This window comes from Ovis aries, chromosome X (genome assembly GCF_016772045.2).
Source record: "Ovis aries strain OAR_USU_Benz2616 breed Rambouillet chromosome X, ARS-UI_Ramb_v3.0, whole genome shotgun sequence".
Classification (NCBI taxonomy): Eukaryota; Metazoa; Chordata; class Mammalia; order Artiodactyla; family Bovidae; genus Ovis; species Ovis aries.
Window position 1 is genome coordinate 1,524,146 of NC_056080.1, and position 16,348 is coordinate 1,540,493.

General features: G+C 46.7%; 1 protein-coding gene across 2 annotated transcripts in view; it reads left to right on the forward strand.

The window, feature by feature from the left end:
- Positions 1 to 16,348, forward strand: part of LOC101118853 (anosmin-1) — a 222,078-nt gene that overhangs the window by 187,612 nt on the left and 18,118 nt on the right. The window contains exon 9 of one of the 2 annotated variants that reach the window (XM_042241675.2): positions 7,597 to 7,743. The exons of the other annotated variant lie outside the window; for it this stretch is intronic. Coding sequence (XP_042097609.1) covers positions 7,597 to 7,743 — 147 coding nt within the window. The remainder of the gene's footprint in view (positions 1 to 7,596; positions 7,744 to 16,348) is intronic. 2 annotated transcript variants of the gene reach the window in all.

Sequence of the window (16,348 nt, forward strand, 5' to 3'; positions counted from 1 at the left end):
TGATTCAGGGTCCTTATTCTAATGGAAACTTCAGAAGAAAAGGTGTCTCATCCTAACAGATGCCAATGTTGACGTGATTCAGGGTCATTATGCAAATGTGTCCTTATTTTTTATAGGTTTTTTTTTAAATGTCTGTGCTGGGTCTTCACAGTTGCGTGAGGGCTTTTCTCTAGCAGCGGCAAGCAGGGACTATTGTCTAGTTATGGCTCCCAGTCTTCTCACTGAGCTGGCTGTCATTGCAGACCACGGGTTCTAGGACACACGGGCTCACTAGTTGTAGTACACAGGCTTAGCTGCTCCATGACGCGTGGGATATTCCCGGACCGGGGAGCGAACCCGTGTCTCCTGCTTTGGCAGACGGATTCTTTACCACTGAGCCACCAGCGAGGCCCTGCCTTGGAGTTTTCTGTACGACTTTTATCTGTTTCATAGCTACTTGTGACGTCACAATGGAAACTTAAGAAGGTGTCTCATTCCAGCAAACGCTCGTGTTCACACGATCGGGTCCTCACACATGTATACCGGTCTTCGAGGAGGATCCTTGTAGCTAAACTCTCAGAAGCTGTTAATTCCCTCTTCAGATACAACATGCATTTGAGGCTTTCAACCCCTCTTTTGGTGGGCTTCACACACTGGTCACAATTCCTGCAGAAGGCTACCCAGTACCACACTGGGAGCAGTGACCACGTCAGCCCACGCCCACGTCCTAGGCGCCAGTGTTACCAGGCTCATCTGTGACCGTGAACTTGGCACAGCGAGAGGAAGGGCGTACGAGACCCTCGTCTCTGAGCCAGATGTTGGGTGCTGTGGTGTTGCTGGCTTTTGCCAACAGCTGGGGAGTGGCGGGCAGGGCTGTGGGGAGCCTCCTGGGGCCAGGCTGATGGAAGGCCAGCCCGGGAGAGGCCACAGGCATCTCTGCAAGTGTTGCTGCCCCAGGCTCGCGAGGTCTGCCTCTCGTCATGGCTCCGGGCCTGGATCTGACCAGGACGGTGTGACAAGCGTCTAGAATTTAGGAAAGAGTAGGTTGAAGCTGAAACGCCAATCCTTTGGCCACCTGATGCGAAGAGCTGACTCATTTGAAAAGACCCTGATGCTGGGAAAGATCGAGGACGGGAGGAGAAGGGGACGACAGAGGATGAGATGGTTGGATGACATCACTGACTCAGTGGACATGGGTTTAGGTAGACTCTGGGAGTTGGTGATGGACGGGGAGGCCTGGCGTGCTGTGGTTCATGGGGTCTCAAAGAGCTGGACATGACTAAGCGACTGAACTGAACTGAACTGAACTGAGGGTGGCTCCTCTGAGTTAGACGCAGGGATTGTCCAAAACCATGTTCCTTGAGCTTGTGGGCACACTCAGTCATGTCCAACTCTGTGAACCCCCATGGACTCTTCTGTCCATGGGATTCTCCAGGCAAGAATACTGGCATGGGTTGCCAGTTCCTTCTCCAGAGGATCTTCCCGACCCAGGGATGGAACCTGTGTCTCCTCCATTTGCAGGCAGATGCTTTAACCACTGCCTGAGCCACTTGGGAAGCCCTAATTATCTTGTACCACCTGGAGGATAATGGAGTCCAAAGGAGCAGGTCCACTTGAAACGGTGTTTTTCAAAAGAGTGTTCGAAACAGAGCTTCCTCCCTATTTCAGAAATGGGTCCTTTGGGAGATTAGATGGATTTGAAAAGTCCACTATTTCTGTGTGTCAGTCTGGGTACAGTACAACTTTTATGGAAACATTTCTGAACATTTAATAGCTTCATTGATTTTTTAAAAGAAGTTTTTATTGAAGTGTAGTTGATTGACAACATTGTGGCCATTTTCTGCTGTACAGCAAAGTGATTTCAGTTATGTATATGTGTACATTTTTAAAAGTATATTCTTTTCCATGATGGGTTATCACAGGATATTGAATATGGTTCCCCGTGATACGACCTTGTTGCTTATCCATTCTCTATACCAAAGCTCACATCTGCTAACCCCAACTTCCCACTCCCTCCTTCCCCATCCCTGGCCCCCTTGGTAATCACCAGTCTGTTCTCAATGTCTGTGAATCTCTTTCTGTTTCATAAGTAAGTTAGTGTCATATTTCAGATTCCACAAGTGACGTACAGTATTCGTGTTTCTCTGTCAGACTTAATTTGCTTAGCATGATCATCGCTAGGCCCATCCATGTCACTGCAGATGGCATTGTTTCATTCTTTTCCGTGGCTGAGTAATATTCCATCGTCCGTATGTACCACGTCTTCTTTACCCATCCCTCTGTGGATGGGCCTTGGGGTTGTTTCACACGTGTTGGCTCTTGTGAATAGTGCTGCAGTGAACCTAGAGGTGCGTGTCCCTTTTTGGATTACAACTTTGTCTGGTTACACGCCCAGAAATGGGGTAGCTGGACCATACAATAGTTCTATTTTTAGTTTTCTTGGGACCTTTCATACTGGTTTCCGTAGTGGCTGTGCCCACCATTCATCAATTTCTTTAAATGCAATCCTACACTCATTCATCCAGGATTCTTGGGCTTTCCCGGTAGCTCAGCTGGGAAAGAATCTGCCTGCAATGCGGGAGACCTGGGTTTGATCCCTGGGTCAGGAAGATCCCCTGGAAAAGGGGACAGGCTACCCACTCCAGTATTCTTGGGCTTCCCTGGTGGCTGAGCTGGTAAAGAATCTGCCTGCAATGTGGGAGACGTGGGTTTGATTCCTGGGTTGGGAAGATCCCCTGGAGAAGGGAAAGGCTACCCACTGGAGAATTCCGTGGACTGTATAGGCCATGGGGTCGCAAAGAGTCGGACATGACTGAGTGACTTTCACACTTTAATTCATTCCTCAAACTGTGTCTAATTGTGGGAATAGTTACTATATTCTACTATCATAGACTGCATTAGAGTATAAACAAATAAAGTGTTCCTTCCCCCTTAGAGGCTGGTATGGCTGTGATCCACGAAGGGGCCATACGAGTCCCATAATTGAATATGCCTTTCTGCCCAAAACCGAGAATCCCATGAACAGAGGAGCCTGGTGGGCTACAGTCCAGCTCAGTTCACTTCAGTAGCTCAGTTGTGTCCGACTCTTTGCGACCCCATGAACCGCAGCACACTAGGCTTCCTTGTCCATCACCAACTCCCAGAGTCCACTCAAATTCATGTCCATTGATTCGGTGATGCCATCAAACCATTTCATCCTCTGTCGTCCCCTTCTCATCCCACCCTCAATCTTTGCCAACATCAGGGTCTTTTCAAAAGAGTCAGCTCTTTGCATCAGGTGGCCAAAGGATTGGAGTTTCAGCTTCAACGTCAGTCCTTCCAATGAACACTCAGGACTGATTTCCTTTCGGGTGAACTGGTTGGATCTCCTTGCAGTCCAAGGGACTCTCAAGAGTCTCCTCCAACACCACAGTTCAAAAGCATCAATTCTTCAGCGCTCAGCTTTTCTTAATGGTCCAACTCTCACATCCATGCATGACTACTGGAAAAACCCTAGCTTTGAGTAGACAGACCTTTGTTGGCAAAGTAATGTCTCTGCTTTTTAATATGCTGTCTAGGGTTGGTCATAACTTTGGGGTACAGTCCATGGGGTTGCAAAGAGTAGGACATGACTGAGCACGTCTATACCATTTTACCTAACCAAGAAAGAGATATGATAACTTAACCTACTAAGGGCCACTTTATTCTAGGATTAACTGATTCCTGTCAGAAGGGTCAGAACAATAATTAAAAAAATAAGTAATATTGCAAAGTACCAGTCATAATACATGTTACTTGGGTTTCAGGGTGGCCTCCAGCAGAGACTGTCTTAACACAGGATTAGGCAGGACACAGCTGAGTGTGTGTCAGGACATGCTTTGTAACCCAACATTGATGTGTAATCCCATAAACACTCATGTGTGCCTGTGGCAGGAACACAATGAGTTTTCCTCATGAACCAACCAGAAGTAAAGAATCATTACAACTTTCCAGTTTAAGTAAGGGAAATCATATTTTATAGGAAGCAGTGCTGTAAATGTCAGCATATAAATTACCTTTTGAATGCTGTTTTTCCAGGTCTGCAGGCTACTAGGTGTTTTCATGATAAATGTTTCTATGAAAGCAAAGGGTGCATGTTCACACAGTTTTATAAAGGGGTCCCTTGAAGGAAAGAAAGACATAATCCTGTCTTTAATAGAAACGTAACTTGCTCTCTTGGGAGGCAGGAGGAACATTTTCAGGGGTGACAGTTTCCAAGTGCTTGATGTAGTCACCTCATGGAGCTGGAAGAATATTCCAGAGTTCATCTTAACTCTAACATCTGGAGAAACGGCCTAGTCACTCAATTCTCTTTAACATTTAGGACTATTAAAGAGTATAAACCAGACCTCATACATTTTCAGAATGTGGAGAAATGGCTTTTATTCCATTTTAGTTTCCTGCTGGAAGTGGAGGACACGCTTAGAGGGAGGGAGGACCTCCAGGGCTGAGATTGGACTGTGTGTCCTCTGTGTGTGGGCGTGTCCTCTCAGGGCGTCTTCTGTGTGGGGGCGTGTCCTCTCGGGGCATGTGCTCTGTGTGGGGGCGTGTCCTCTCGGGGCGTGTATTCTGTGTGGGGGCGTGTCCTCTGGGGCATGTGCTCTGTGTGGGGGCGTGTCCTCTGTGTGTGGGGGCGTGTCCATGCGTGTTGACGCTGAAATCATTCAGTATAGCAGCAGACGTTCAATCCTGAGATACATATGCTTTTTTACGTCCGTAGTGAAAACTAAGCATTTCCATGGGATATAACAGGCTGAAGGAGGACAGTATTCACAGAGAAGTTATACAACTGGCTGGACTGTCTTGGTTATCTGCCAGTAAATTCCTAACATGACAGGTTATTAAAGGAATTAGATGCACAAGTGAGCTTGTGAGAAATTTAAGATTTGTGGAAAAACCTTAAACCTTCTAAAAAAGCTTTTTATTGGAATATAGTTGATTTTACGGCGTTGGTGTTAGTTTCTGCTATACAGCACAGGCAGTTATATGTATATACATATCCCCTCTTTTAGATGTCTTCTCATATAGACCATTACAGAGCATTGAGTAGAGTTCTCTGTGGTATACAGTGGGTTCTTATTCACCTTCGGTTCAGTCGCTCAGTCATGTCCAATTCTTTGGGACGCCATGGACTGCAGCACACCGGGCCTCCCTGTCCATCACCAACTCCCGGAGCTTACTCATTCATGCGCATCGAGTGGTTGATGCCATCCAGCCATCTCATCCTCTGTCGTCCCCTTCTCCTCCCGCCCTCCATCTTTCCCAGCATCTGGGTCTTTTCCAATGAGTCAGGTTCTCATTAGTTTAGTGTATGTCTGTAAATTCCTATCTCCCAGTTCATCCCACCGCACTGTTAACTCCCTTGGTATCCTTGGGTGTGTTCTCTACGTCTGTGTCTCTATTTCTGCTTTGCAAATATGTTCATCTACACTATTTTTCTATATTCTACGTACATGCAGTAATGCATTTGTCTTTCTGACTTTCGACAGTCTCCAGGTCCCTCCATGTCTATGAAGAAGGCAGAGTTTAATTCCTGTTTATGGCTGAGTAATATTCCATTACACCTTCAATTCTTTTTAAACAATGCCTTAGGTGTAAGCAGAGGAATTCTGTAAGCCCACGGTGGCATCTGGAAAGGGGCATGTTTGGGTGCCTGTCTTGTGGGTTCCCTGTGACCCTGCCCCCACTCTGGGCCCCAGGCTTGCTGTGCTGGGGTCTGCAGACTGGGATATAAGGCTTCTCACAGCCTGTGACATTGTGACTTGAAGCTGACATTGGTGTTGGCCCATTCCAGGCACACGGCTCCAGAAACTCTTGGAATTCTCTAAACAATGAGAGCCATGAAGATGTGTTTTCTTATGTGAATGAGGTGATTTTTTTTGGACAGCACCTAAGGGCAGGGTGGGCATGAAAGGAACGTACCCACTGGTACGACTGGAAGGTTGGAACTTTCTGTCTCCACTTCCTACCACCACGTCTGAGGAAGAGAGAGTGGCTGGAGGTACAGTTCAGTCATCGGTGGCTAATAATGTAATCCGTCATGTCTGTGTAATAAAGCCTCTGTAAACCCCGGACACCAGGATTCAGAAGGCTCTGGACTTGGCGAATGCGTGTTGGGAGGGGGACTCCCTAGAGCAGGAAGCCCCACCCCCTTCTCCCCACCGTATCCCACACTGCTCTGCCATCTGGCTGTTCCTGATTTATATCCTTTTTTCTTCTCTTTTTTCATATATCTAAATCAGATTTCACACTTAGGCATTACTACCTTTGAAGAACAGTCAGTTCAGTCACTCAGTTGTGTCCGACTCTCTGCGACCCTGTGGACTGCAGCACTCTAGGCCTCCCTGTCCATCACCAACTCCCGGAGTTTACTCAAACTCATGTCCATTCAGTTGGTGATGCCATCCAACCATCTCATCCGCTGTCGTCTCCTTCTCCTCCTGCTTTCCATCTTCCCAGCATCAGGGTCTTTTCCAATGAGTCAGCTCTCGCATCAGGTAGCCAAAGGATTGGAGTTTCAGCTTCAGCATCAGTCCTTCCAATGAATATTTAGGATGGATTTCCATTAGGATGGACTGGTTGGATCTCCCTGCAGTCCAAGGGACTCTCCAGAGTCTTCTCCAACACCACAGTTCAAAAGCATCAGTTCTTCAGTGCTCAGCTTTCTTTATAGTCCAACTCTCACATCCATACGTGACCACTGGAAAAACCAGAGCCTTGACTAGACGGACCTTTGTTGGCAAAGTAATGTCTCTGTTGTCTAGGTTGGTCATAGCTTTTTTTCCAAGGAGCAAGCATCTTTTAATTTCATGGCTGCAGTCACCATCTGCAGTGATTTCGGAGCCCCAGAAATGAAGTCTGTCACCGTTTCTATTGTTTCCCCATCTATTTGCCATGAAGTGATGGGACCAGATGCCATGATCTTAGTTTTCTAAATGCTCAGTTTTAAGTGAACTTTTTTACATTGCGTACTGGTTTATCATCAATACAGGTTGAGATGTTATATCTCATAGGAGTACTTGGAATTCTGAAAGCAGAAAAGGACATTATTTCTATAAATGCAACTTCTAAAAGTCAGTGAGCTGCCAAAGGAGAGACTGGAGGCTGGGAATTTTTGGTATCTTTCCTACTAGGCCATGTGAACTCTCCTGTCTCCCTCAAGATGGAGGAATCTAACATGCTGGTCCTTCAGCGAAAACCCACCAAGTATACTGTGTAAATGGTCTTTTAGTATTATCTCATTGACTTTCTTCACAAGTGCCAAAAACAATTCATGTATTGTGAGAAATACTATTTCCACTTATTACTGAAATCAGAGCATCTATCAAGGTTGGTGGATATGTGCTTCTTACCAAGCTAAATTTGGGGATTCAGTGTAATCTACACGGCATGCTTTAAGGTCTGCATTTACAGCCTGTGATGAAGGGGGAAGTGTGGTCAACCTGGGCAGGAAGGAAGCTGTGGCTGAATTACATTTTCCTTTAAAAAACAGGCACTAAATATGAAAGGATCGCAGAGGGAAATCAGATGCACTGGGATTGCCATCAGGTTCCGTGTTGCTTTTTAGCCAGTAAATCAGAATGTTGTGCACTCTTGTAGAAGAACAGCTCGGGAAAAGTAGAAAGAGTGTGATGCACACACAGCCTCCCCTTCAAAGACGCCGGCCCGCTCGCCTCCTGGAAGTCGGGGCTCCGTTCTTCCAAGACAACCAGCTGCAAGTCAAGGTCTACTGGAAGAAGACCGAAGGTGAGCACATGCTTGCTTAGTCATCGTTGTCTTTGAGTTTTACTCTGATATTGGAGTACAGTTGATGTACACTGTTGTGACAGTTTCAGGTGTACACCAAAGAGATTCAGTTGTACCTATACACAGACTGATTCTTTTTCCAGCTGTTGGTGGTGGTGGTTTAGTCGCTAAGTCGTGTCCGACTCCTTGCGACCCCATGGACTGTAGCCTGCCAGGCTCCTCTGTCCATGGGATTCTCCAAGCAAGAGTACTGGAGTGGGTTGCCATTTCCTTCTCCAGGGGATCTTCCTGACCCAGGAATCAAAGCCAGGTCTCCTGCATTGCAGGCAGATTCTTTACCAAATGAGCTATGAGGGAAGCCTTAGGTTATTACAGTAAGCAGAGATCCCTGTGCTATACAGTAGGTCCCTGTTGATTATTTTAAATATAGTAACATGTACTTCCCTTTCACTTCTCACTTTCATGCACTGGAGAAGGAAATGGCAACCCACTCCAGTGTTCTTGCCTGGAGAATCCCAGGGACGGGGAGCCTGGTGGGCTGCCGTCTATGGGGTCGCACAGAGTCGGACACAACTGAAGCGACTTAGCAGCAGCAGCAGCAGCAGCAGCGTGTACCTGCCCATCCCAGTCTCCCAGTCTATTCCCCCCGACCCCCACCAGTCCCCTATGGTAACTGACAATTTGCTTTCTAAGTCTGTAAATCTATTTGTTTTGTAAATAAGTTCGTCGGGATCATTTTTTTTTTAGATTCCACAGAGAAGTGATACCCTGTTTCTTTCCCTGGTTCGCCTTCTGTGATCATCTCTACCTCCCTACCCATGTTACTGCACATGGCATTTATTTCTCTTTATGAAGCTGGGCAGTATTGTGTGTGCACACGCCACATGGATGCCTCTGTCGATGGACATTGAGGTCGCTACCCCGTCTTGACTGTTGTAAACAGTGCTGCAGTGGGCTGCACGTACATTTTCAAATGATGCTTTTCTCCAGGTATGTGTCCAGGAGTGGGGTTGCTGGGTCATATGGTCACTCTGTTTCTAGTTTTCTTAGGAACTTCCAGACTGTTCTCTGAAGTGGCCGTGCCAATTTGCATTCCCACCAACAGTGCAAGCAAGTTTCCTTTTCTCTACACTCTCTCCAGCATTTATTGTTTGCAGATTTGTTGATGAGAGCCATTTTGCCTGGTGTGAGGCAGTAACTCATTGTAGTTTTGATTTGTTTTTCCGTAATAATTAGCAACATTGAGCATCTTTCACGTTGCTCTTAGCCATGTGCATGTCTTTGGAGAAATGTCTTTTTAGGTCTTGTGATTTTCTGATTGGGTTGTTTGTTGGCATTGAGGCGTATGAGCTGTCTTGTGTATTTTGTAGATTAAGCCTTCGTCAGTCATAGGCAAATACTTTCTCTCATTTCTGGGTTGTCTTTTTGCCTTATTATTTCCTTTGCTGTGCAGATGCTCTCAAGTTTCATTAGGTCCCGTTTGTTTCTTTTCTGATTTTATTTTCATTACTCTTAAGAGGTGGATCCAAAAAGATCTTGCTGTGATGTATTGCAGAGAGTGTTCTGCCTCTGCTTCTGTCTAAGAGTTTTATGTTTGTTGTTTGCACTGAAGAGCTCTGAGCTGTCGGGGCGCTTGTGCGAACGTCACCGTCAAGCCACACTACTGCTCTTTAGGAAACAGCCGAACAAAATACGTGCACGCTTTCTTCTTTTATCGAATGCCTTGCTGCTCTGACGTTTGAATGGGTTGCCCCTGGTTCCCAGGAACGTGTTATCACGTTCTGAAATCTGCTACTGACCTTGCATCATTTCAGGGATAGTGAACTGTCTTCACCTCTTTCCTAGAAAGCTGGCCTTGTGTTAAAACACTCAAAACAGTCGTTATTTTGCACTGTAAAGCTCTGTTCTAAAATAATTGTTTATTAAAAAGGTGCATAATGCAGATAATTTGGAAGACAGGAGAAAAACCAGTTCTCTTCCCAGTATTTCACGGAAATAGCGTTTTCGTAGACTTGCTTTCGTAAGTTTCCTATACTCGTGTTTCACCCAGTTATTATATATGTATGCGTAGTCTCTCAGAAACAGTGGAAACATTGGCAGACTTTATTTTGAGGGGCTCCAAAATCACTGCAGATGGTGATTGCAGCCAGGAAATTAAAAGACGCTTACCCCTTGGAAGGAAAGTTATGACCAACCTAGACAGCATATTAAAAAGCAGAGACATTACTTTGCCAACAAAGGTCCATCTAGTCAAGGCTATGGTTTTCCCAGTGGTCATGTATGGATGTGAGTTGGACTGTGAAGAAAGCTGAGTGCTGAACTGGTGCTTTTGAATTGTGCTGTTGGAAAAGACTCTTGAGAGTCTCTTGGACTGCAAGGAGATCCAACCCGTCCATTCTAAAGGAGACCAGTCCTGGGTGTTCATTGGAAGGACTGATGCTGAGGCTGAAACTCCAATCCTTTGGCCACCTGATGCGAACAGTTGACTCATTGGAAAATACCCTGATGCTGGGAGGGATTGAGGGCAGGAAGAGAAGGGGATGACAGAGGATGAGATGGCTGGATGGCATCACCGACTTGATGCACATGAGTTTGGGTGAACTCTGGGAGTTGGTGACGGACAGGGAGGCCTGTCGTGTTGTGATTCATGGGGTCGCAAAGAGTCAGACATGGCTGAGTGACTGAACTGAACTGAACTGTAGTCTCTCAGTGGGGTCCGACTCTTTCTGACCCCATGGACTGTAGCCCACCAGGCTCCTGTGTCCATGGGATTCTCCAGGCAAGAATGCTGGAGTAGGTTGCCATTCCCTTCCCCAGGGAATCTTCCTGACCCAGGGATCTAACCCAGGTCTCTTGGATTGCAGGCTGAGCCGCCAGGGAAGCCATTTGTGTGTGTGTGTGTGTGTGTGTGTGTGTGTGTGTGTGTGTGTAAAATGAACACATTTTCAAATAATATATTTGCATTTTATATCCTGTTAGTATTTTTAATAACATTTTGAAATGGTTACCTTGATGGTGTGTTGTGGTAATTGCACTGTAGCCAAACATTTAGCTTCCTTCAGAATTTGTTTTATCGTTAATACTACAGTGAACGTTCATCCTTAGAATAGATTCTGTTTTCTTTTTATCTTTGAGACAAATTGCTTTCATTCCTTTCTTTTGTTTCCTAACAGAATTTGTTTTGCATTACTGAAATACTGCTTTTAGAGATAATTGACATACACATTATCACTTCTATGCATTTTAAGACACAAAATCTATTTTAGGCAAACTGTTTCATGAATTAGTTTTCAAAATTCTTTCTTTTCTGAGGCACTATTTTACTCAGTGTATCAGCTCATGTGCCATTTGGGGATATTGGTGCTGGAGCTCTTATTCTGGAATTTTCTTCTAAGCTGCTCAAATTCATTCTGTAGCTAAAATAACATTACAAATAAGGTTTAGTATTTTATTACTATTGTATGTTAATTTAAATTCATTCAATATTGCTAAAGTAACATTATGTATACATATTGCAACATTTGAATTAATATTAATTTATTAGTTTTAATATTCATATTAAGTTAACATTAAATGATAGAATTTATTTAATCTCTTGTACAGTCAGCTCTCCACATCAGCGGGTTCTGTGTCTGCGGATTCACCGGCCTGTGAGTCCCGTACTCTTGTCTACGGTCAGCAGCTGGTTGAACCCGAGGATGCAGAACCCACAGGTATGAAGAGCTCACTGTGGGACTCCAGCATCCATCCTTGGAATTTGGTATTCAAGGCAGGGGTCCGATTCTTGAGTACCCACTGGAGGTTGGGATTGGACCCAACCTCCAGTGGGTATCAGAGGATGACTGTCCTTACCAATTTAAAATTAGCATTGTACGTCCATATGACATTAGTATTAATGAAATAACACATTTTATTATCGAACATGTAAGCATCTCATCTAACGAAAAGGTGAACATACGGGAGATGAAAGCATTTCAGGCACAGAGGGGTAAACCGCCAACATCCTGACTTCTGAGTGTGCACATGTGTTGTCCCTGTTCTTGAGTTTATCCAGATGGGATCTTAACGCTCTGCATCTGGCTTCCCGCAGTGAACAGTACATGGGGGACACTCACTGAGTCTCCTGCAGGAAGCACTGATACATCCACTCATCTTGCTGCACCGTTTTGTCCCCGGGACACCTCCAGCTGTGAAGCTTCTTGTCAACAGAGGCTGGAGATTTGGTGGGCCCCAGTGATGGGCTGGGAAGGAGGACTTCCCTGGCGGTCCAGTGGTCAAGACATCCCCTTCCAACGCAGGAGTTGCAGGTTCCGTCCTTGGGCAGGAAGCTAGGATCACACATGCCTTGGGGCCAAAAGCAAAACTAAACATAAAACAGAAATGATGTTGTAGCAAATTCGATACTTTTCAAAGGATCCACATCAAAGAATCTTAAAGATGGAAAAGAACAGCACCGTTGTGAACATCCTGTGAACACGCTTGCTGAGTCACACATGTGCGTACATATTCCCCACACCCAGAGGTGAGACTCTTAGGTCAGAGGATGTTGAGCCCTAGCAGAGTCTTGCACACTGCTTGCACACTGCTTGCACACTGCTTGGACCATGCACCCGCCCACCAGGAGGCTTAGATCTTCTTCACACAGTCTCCCAAGTGGAGAATCCATCTTTTTCTCAGCTCAGCCCTTCTGGAACATGTGTCATGATGGCTCGCTGCTGTTTGTGTTAGCATGTTGCCGCTCGTCCAGGGGTTGAACAGCTTGTTGTGAGTTTATTGGCAATGGGGCTCCTCTTTTCCAAAGCACGGTCCAGGTGGTTTAGCCAGTCTGTCCTGCAAGAGTCCTTTATGTATGGAGTATTCGAGTCCTGTGCTGGTTTCATCTCAGTTTCTTTCTACTTTTATTTCTTTCACTTTCCTGATAGTTCTTACTTTGGGGCTTCACTGGGCTTGCCTGGTGGCTCAGTTGGTAAAGAATCCGCCTGCAATGCAGGAGACCCCAGTTCGATTCCTGGGTAGGGAAGATCCACTGGAGAAGGGATAGGCTACCCACTCCAGTATTCTTGGGCTGTTCCTGTGGCTCTGCTGGTAAAGAATCCGCCTGCAATGCAGTATACCCCCATTCAATCCCTGGGTTGGGAAGATCCCCTGGAGAAGGGAAAGGCTGCCCACTCCAGTATTCTGGCCTGGAGAATTCCATAGACTGTATAGTCCATGGGGTCAGAAAGAGTCGGACACAACTGAGTGACTTTCACTTTCACTTGGGGCTTCACTACTGGCTCAGATGGTAAACAACGTGCCTGCAATGCGGGAGACCCAGGTTCGATCCCTGGGTTGGGAAGAGCCCCTGGAGAAGGGAGCTGGCTATGCTAGTTTTATCCAGGTCTTTCCTGGTTTTATCTAAGTCTTTCTCTACTTTTTTTTTTTTTTCAGTTTCTTAATAGTTCTTCCTTTAAGAGATGCTCAGTTCATTGTTTTGTTTCCTTCAGGTTCACTGGGCTCCGTGTCTTGTGTGAGTGCTCTCCTCACACAGGGTCACTCAGGTGCCCTCCTTACATCCCAGGAGTGGCATTGTTCCATCTTTGCTTCTCAGCTGGCTTTTGTTTGGATTTCATTTCTGTCGTAAGGATCCAGCGTAGGGCATCTGTGTTCCTTTATTTTTCTTTCCCTCTTTTTTTCTCCCAAAAGAAAGAATTTTTTTTAATTGAAGCTTAGTTGTTTTCCACCATTTTCTATGAAAATCATCATGTTGTCAGTAAATCATAAGAAAATCACATTTTCCTTTCCAGGCTTTGCGCATTGTTGCTTCTTTGCCCTGTCTTAATGCTGGCTGAGACTTTGAGTACAATGTTGACTGAAAGTGATGGTTATAGACACCATGTTTGCTTGAAATTCCTTTCTGTCTCTTTCATTTCTGTTCATTCAAAATAAGAATCAGTCAGAAGCACTTTTTTCTTTGCTTTCTTCTAGGTTCCGTGATCAATTTACCAGTAATTAGAAAACAGGTCTCACGGTTCCACTAGTAATATGGAAACAGGTAGTAGTATTATTTATAAGTAAGAGAAATCCCTGCAATTGAGTATCTCCAAGCAACCATTGTATGTAAAACACGGTTCACTTGTACTTGGACCTGAGTAAGTTGGAGTTTAAGAATACGTTCTTAAGTAAGGGAAGAACTTAAGATCCCCTAGAGCAGCGGTCCCGAACCTCTGATCTAATGCTTGATGCTCGGAGGTGGAGCTGATGGAATAAATAAGAGAAAGCACACAATAAATGGAGCGCCACTTCTGAAAGTGAAGTCGCTCAGTCGTGCCCGACTCTTTGTGACCCCATAGACTTGTAGCCTACCAGGCTCCTCTGTCCATGGGATTTTTCCAGGCAAGAGTATTGGAGTGGGTGGCCATTTCCTTCTGCAGGAATGCACTTGAATCATCTCTAAAACCATCCACCTCCACCCCCCACCCCTATCCGTGGACGAAACAGGTCCCTGATACTACCATGAAAGTCCGGGACCACTGCTGTGGAGGGAAGAGGAATCGAGACCCGTCTCAACAGCCCGCACAAAGCGGGGTGAGGCAGCCAAGGACCCCAACACTGAGTGCCCAGAGGAACTGGAGAACCCTGGGGAGTGCTGAGGCAGAGGCCCAGCGGAGCCAGGGTGGCTTCCAGAGAGGGAAGGGGTAAGTGAGGTCAGAACCCCCCAAGATGGCATGTGAGGTGCTGGAGTCGTGGTCCGGCATGTGGTCATTACGCACACCGAGTGATGGCTCTGGAATCAGCTGAGTCAGTATCTTTGCAGCAAGAGGTGAAGACTGGTTCAAAGGAGGCCTTCCCCGTGGTGCTAGTGGTAAAGAACCCGCCTGCCAATGCAGGAGTCGTAAGAGGTACAGGTTCCATCGCTGGGTCAGGAAGATCCCCTGGAGGAGGGCATGGCAACCCACTCCAGTATTCTTGCCTGGAGAATTCCCTGGACAGAGGAACCTGACGGGCTACAGTCCATGAGGTGGCAAAGAGCTGGACACGACTGATCGACTGAGCACGCACACATGGCTTAATGAACGTGCTGTGGGCTGCGTGTCTTTAAAGCTCTACCTTACGCTACTGATTTGAAAAGGAAAGACAGGCTGTGGATCGTGTGTGCCCACGGGACTGTGTCCTTGCAGATTCGTGGAGTCACTGGGGTTTACACGCCAGTCCTGGGGTGCTTGTGGTCCTTGGTGGAGATGCTCATGCAGAGCGTGGTGCTGGGCTGGAAGGGACCCTGCGTCCACGTTCCCACCCGCCACTGCCCTCTCAGTTCCGCCCTCGAACCAGGAACACACCGTCGGCATGGTCTGCTTTCCTACCGTGGACACCATGTGTGTCTCGTTCTGTTCTGTGTGAAAGTGGCCCAGAGTGCAGAGCTGCCCCCTAAGGCTCCCCAGGAGGAAGGTGATGCCCCACCTGGCAGGGAGGTGGGTGGCGGGCCCGTCTCCTTGCAGGTGTAGCCTATGGCACCGTGAGCTCAGTGAGAGGGAGGTGGTAACCTGGAGCCACCTCCAGAAACAGCAAGAGGAGAGCCCCTGATTCAGGCTTGAGGCTACATGTCAGGGGCTGGGGTCACACTGAGAGCCCGTGAGGATGCTCTGAAAAGGGGGCAGAAAGTAACACTGCAAGTCGCTCAGTCATGTCCAACTCTCTACGACCCCATGGCCTATACAGCCCATGGGATTCTCCAGGCCAAGATAGTGGAGTGGGTAGGCTTTCCCTTCTGCAGGGGATCTTCCCAACCCAGGGAGTGAACCCAGGTCGCCCACATTGCAGGCGGATTCTTTACCAGCTGAGCCACCAGGGAAGCCCAAAAAAAGGTGAAAAAGGGGTTAAGTTTGTGGGTTCTGAGATGACGATGGATTAAAGTTCAGTGGGGCTGGAGGCAAAAGACATTTGCTGTCCTTCTATTCGGGATTGTGAAAATGTTTTCAACTAGAGTTCTGTGTGTGTGTGTGTGTGTGTGTGTGTGTGTGTGTGTGTGTGTGTGTGTGTGTGTGTGTGTCAGTGGCTCAGTCGTGTGACTCTTTGCAACCCCACGGACTGTAACCCACCAGGCTTCTCTGTCCATGGAATTCTCCAGGCAAGAACACTGGAGCAGATGGCCATTCCCTAGAGTTCTTTCAGTTCATAAATTATTGTAATATCTCTTAGATTAGATTTGGGTTTCCCTGGTGGCTCAGATGGTAAAGAATCCCCCTGCAATGTGGGAGACGTGGATTCCGTCCTGGAGTGGAGAAGATTCCCCTGGAGAAGGAAATGGCAACCCACTCCAGTGCTCTTGCCTGGAGAAGCTCAGACAAGACAGAGGAACATGGCGGGCTACAGTGAGCCCATGGAGATCTCAAAGACTCAGACATGACTGGGACGACTAATGCTTTTAAGAGAGATATAGTACGTTTTTTAAAAAAACAAACACATTAAAACAGGTTACTTACTGATCGTCGGACAACGATACCTGTCATCACAAGAATCCAGTAACCCTGCATTTCCGCCAAGGAGCAGCCACCCAGGATTTGCTATGGTGTGTTCACGGTGACTTTCAAAACCCTAACTTGTGCGAGTTACAAGATGGCTGCAG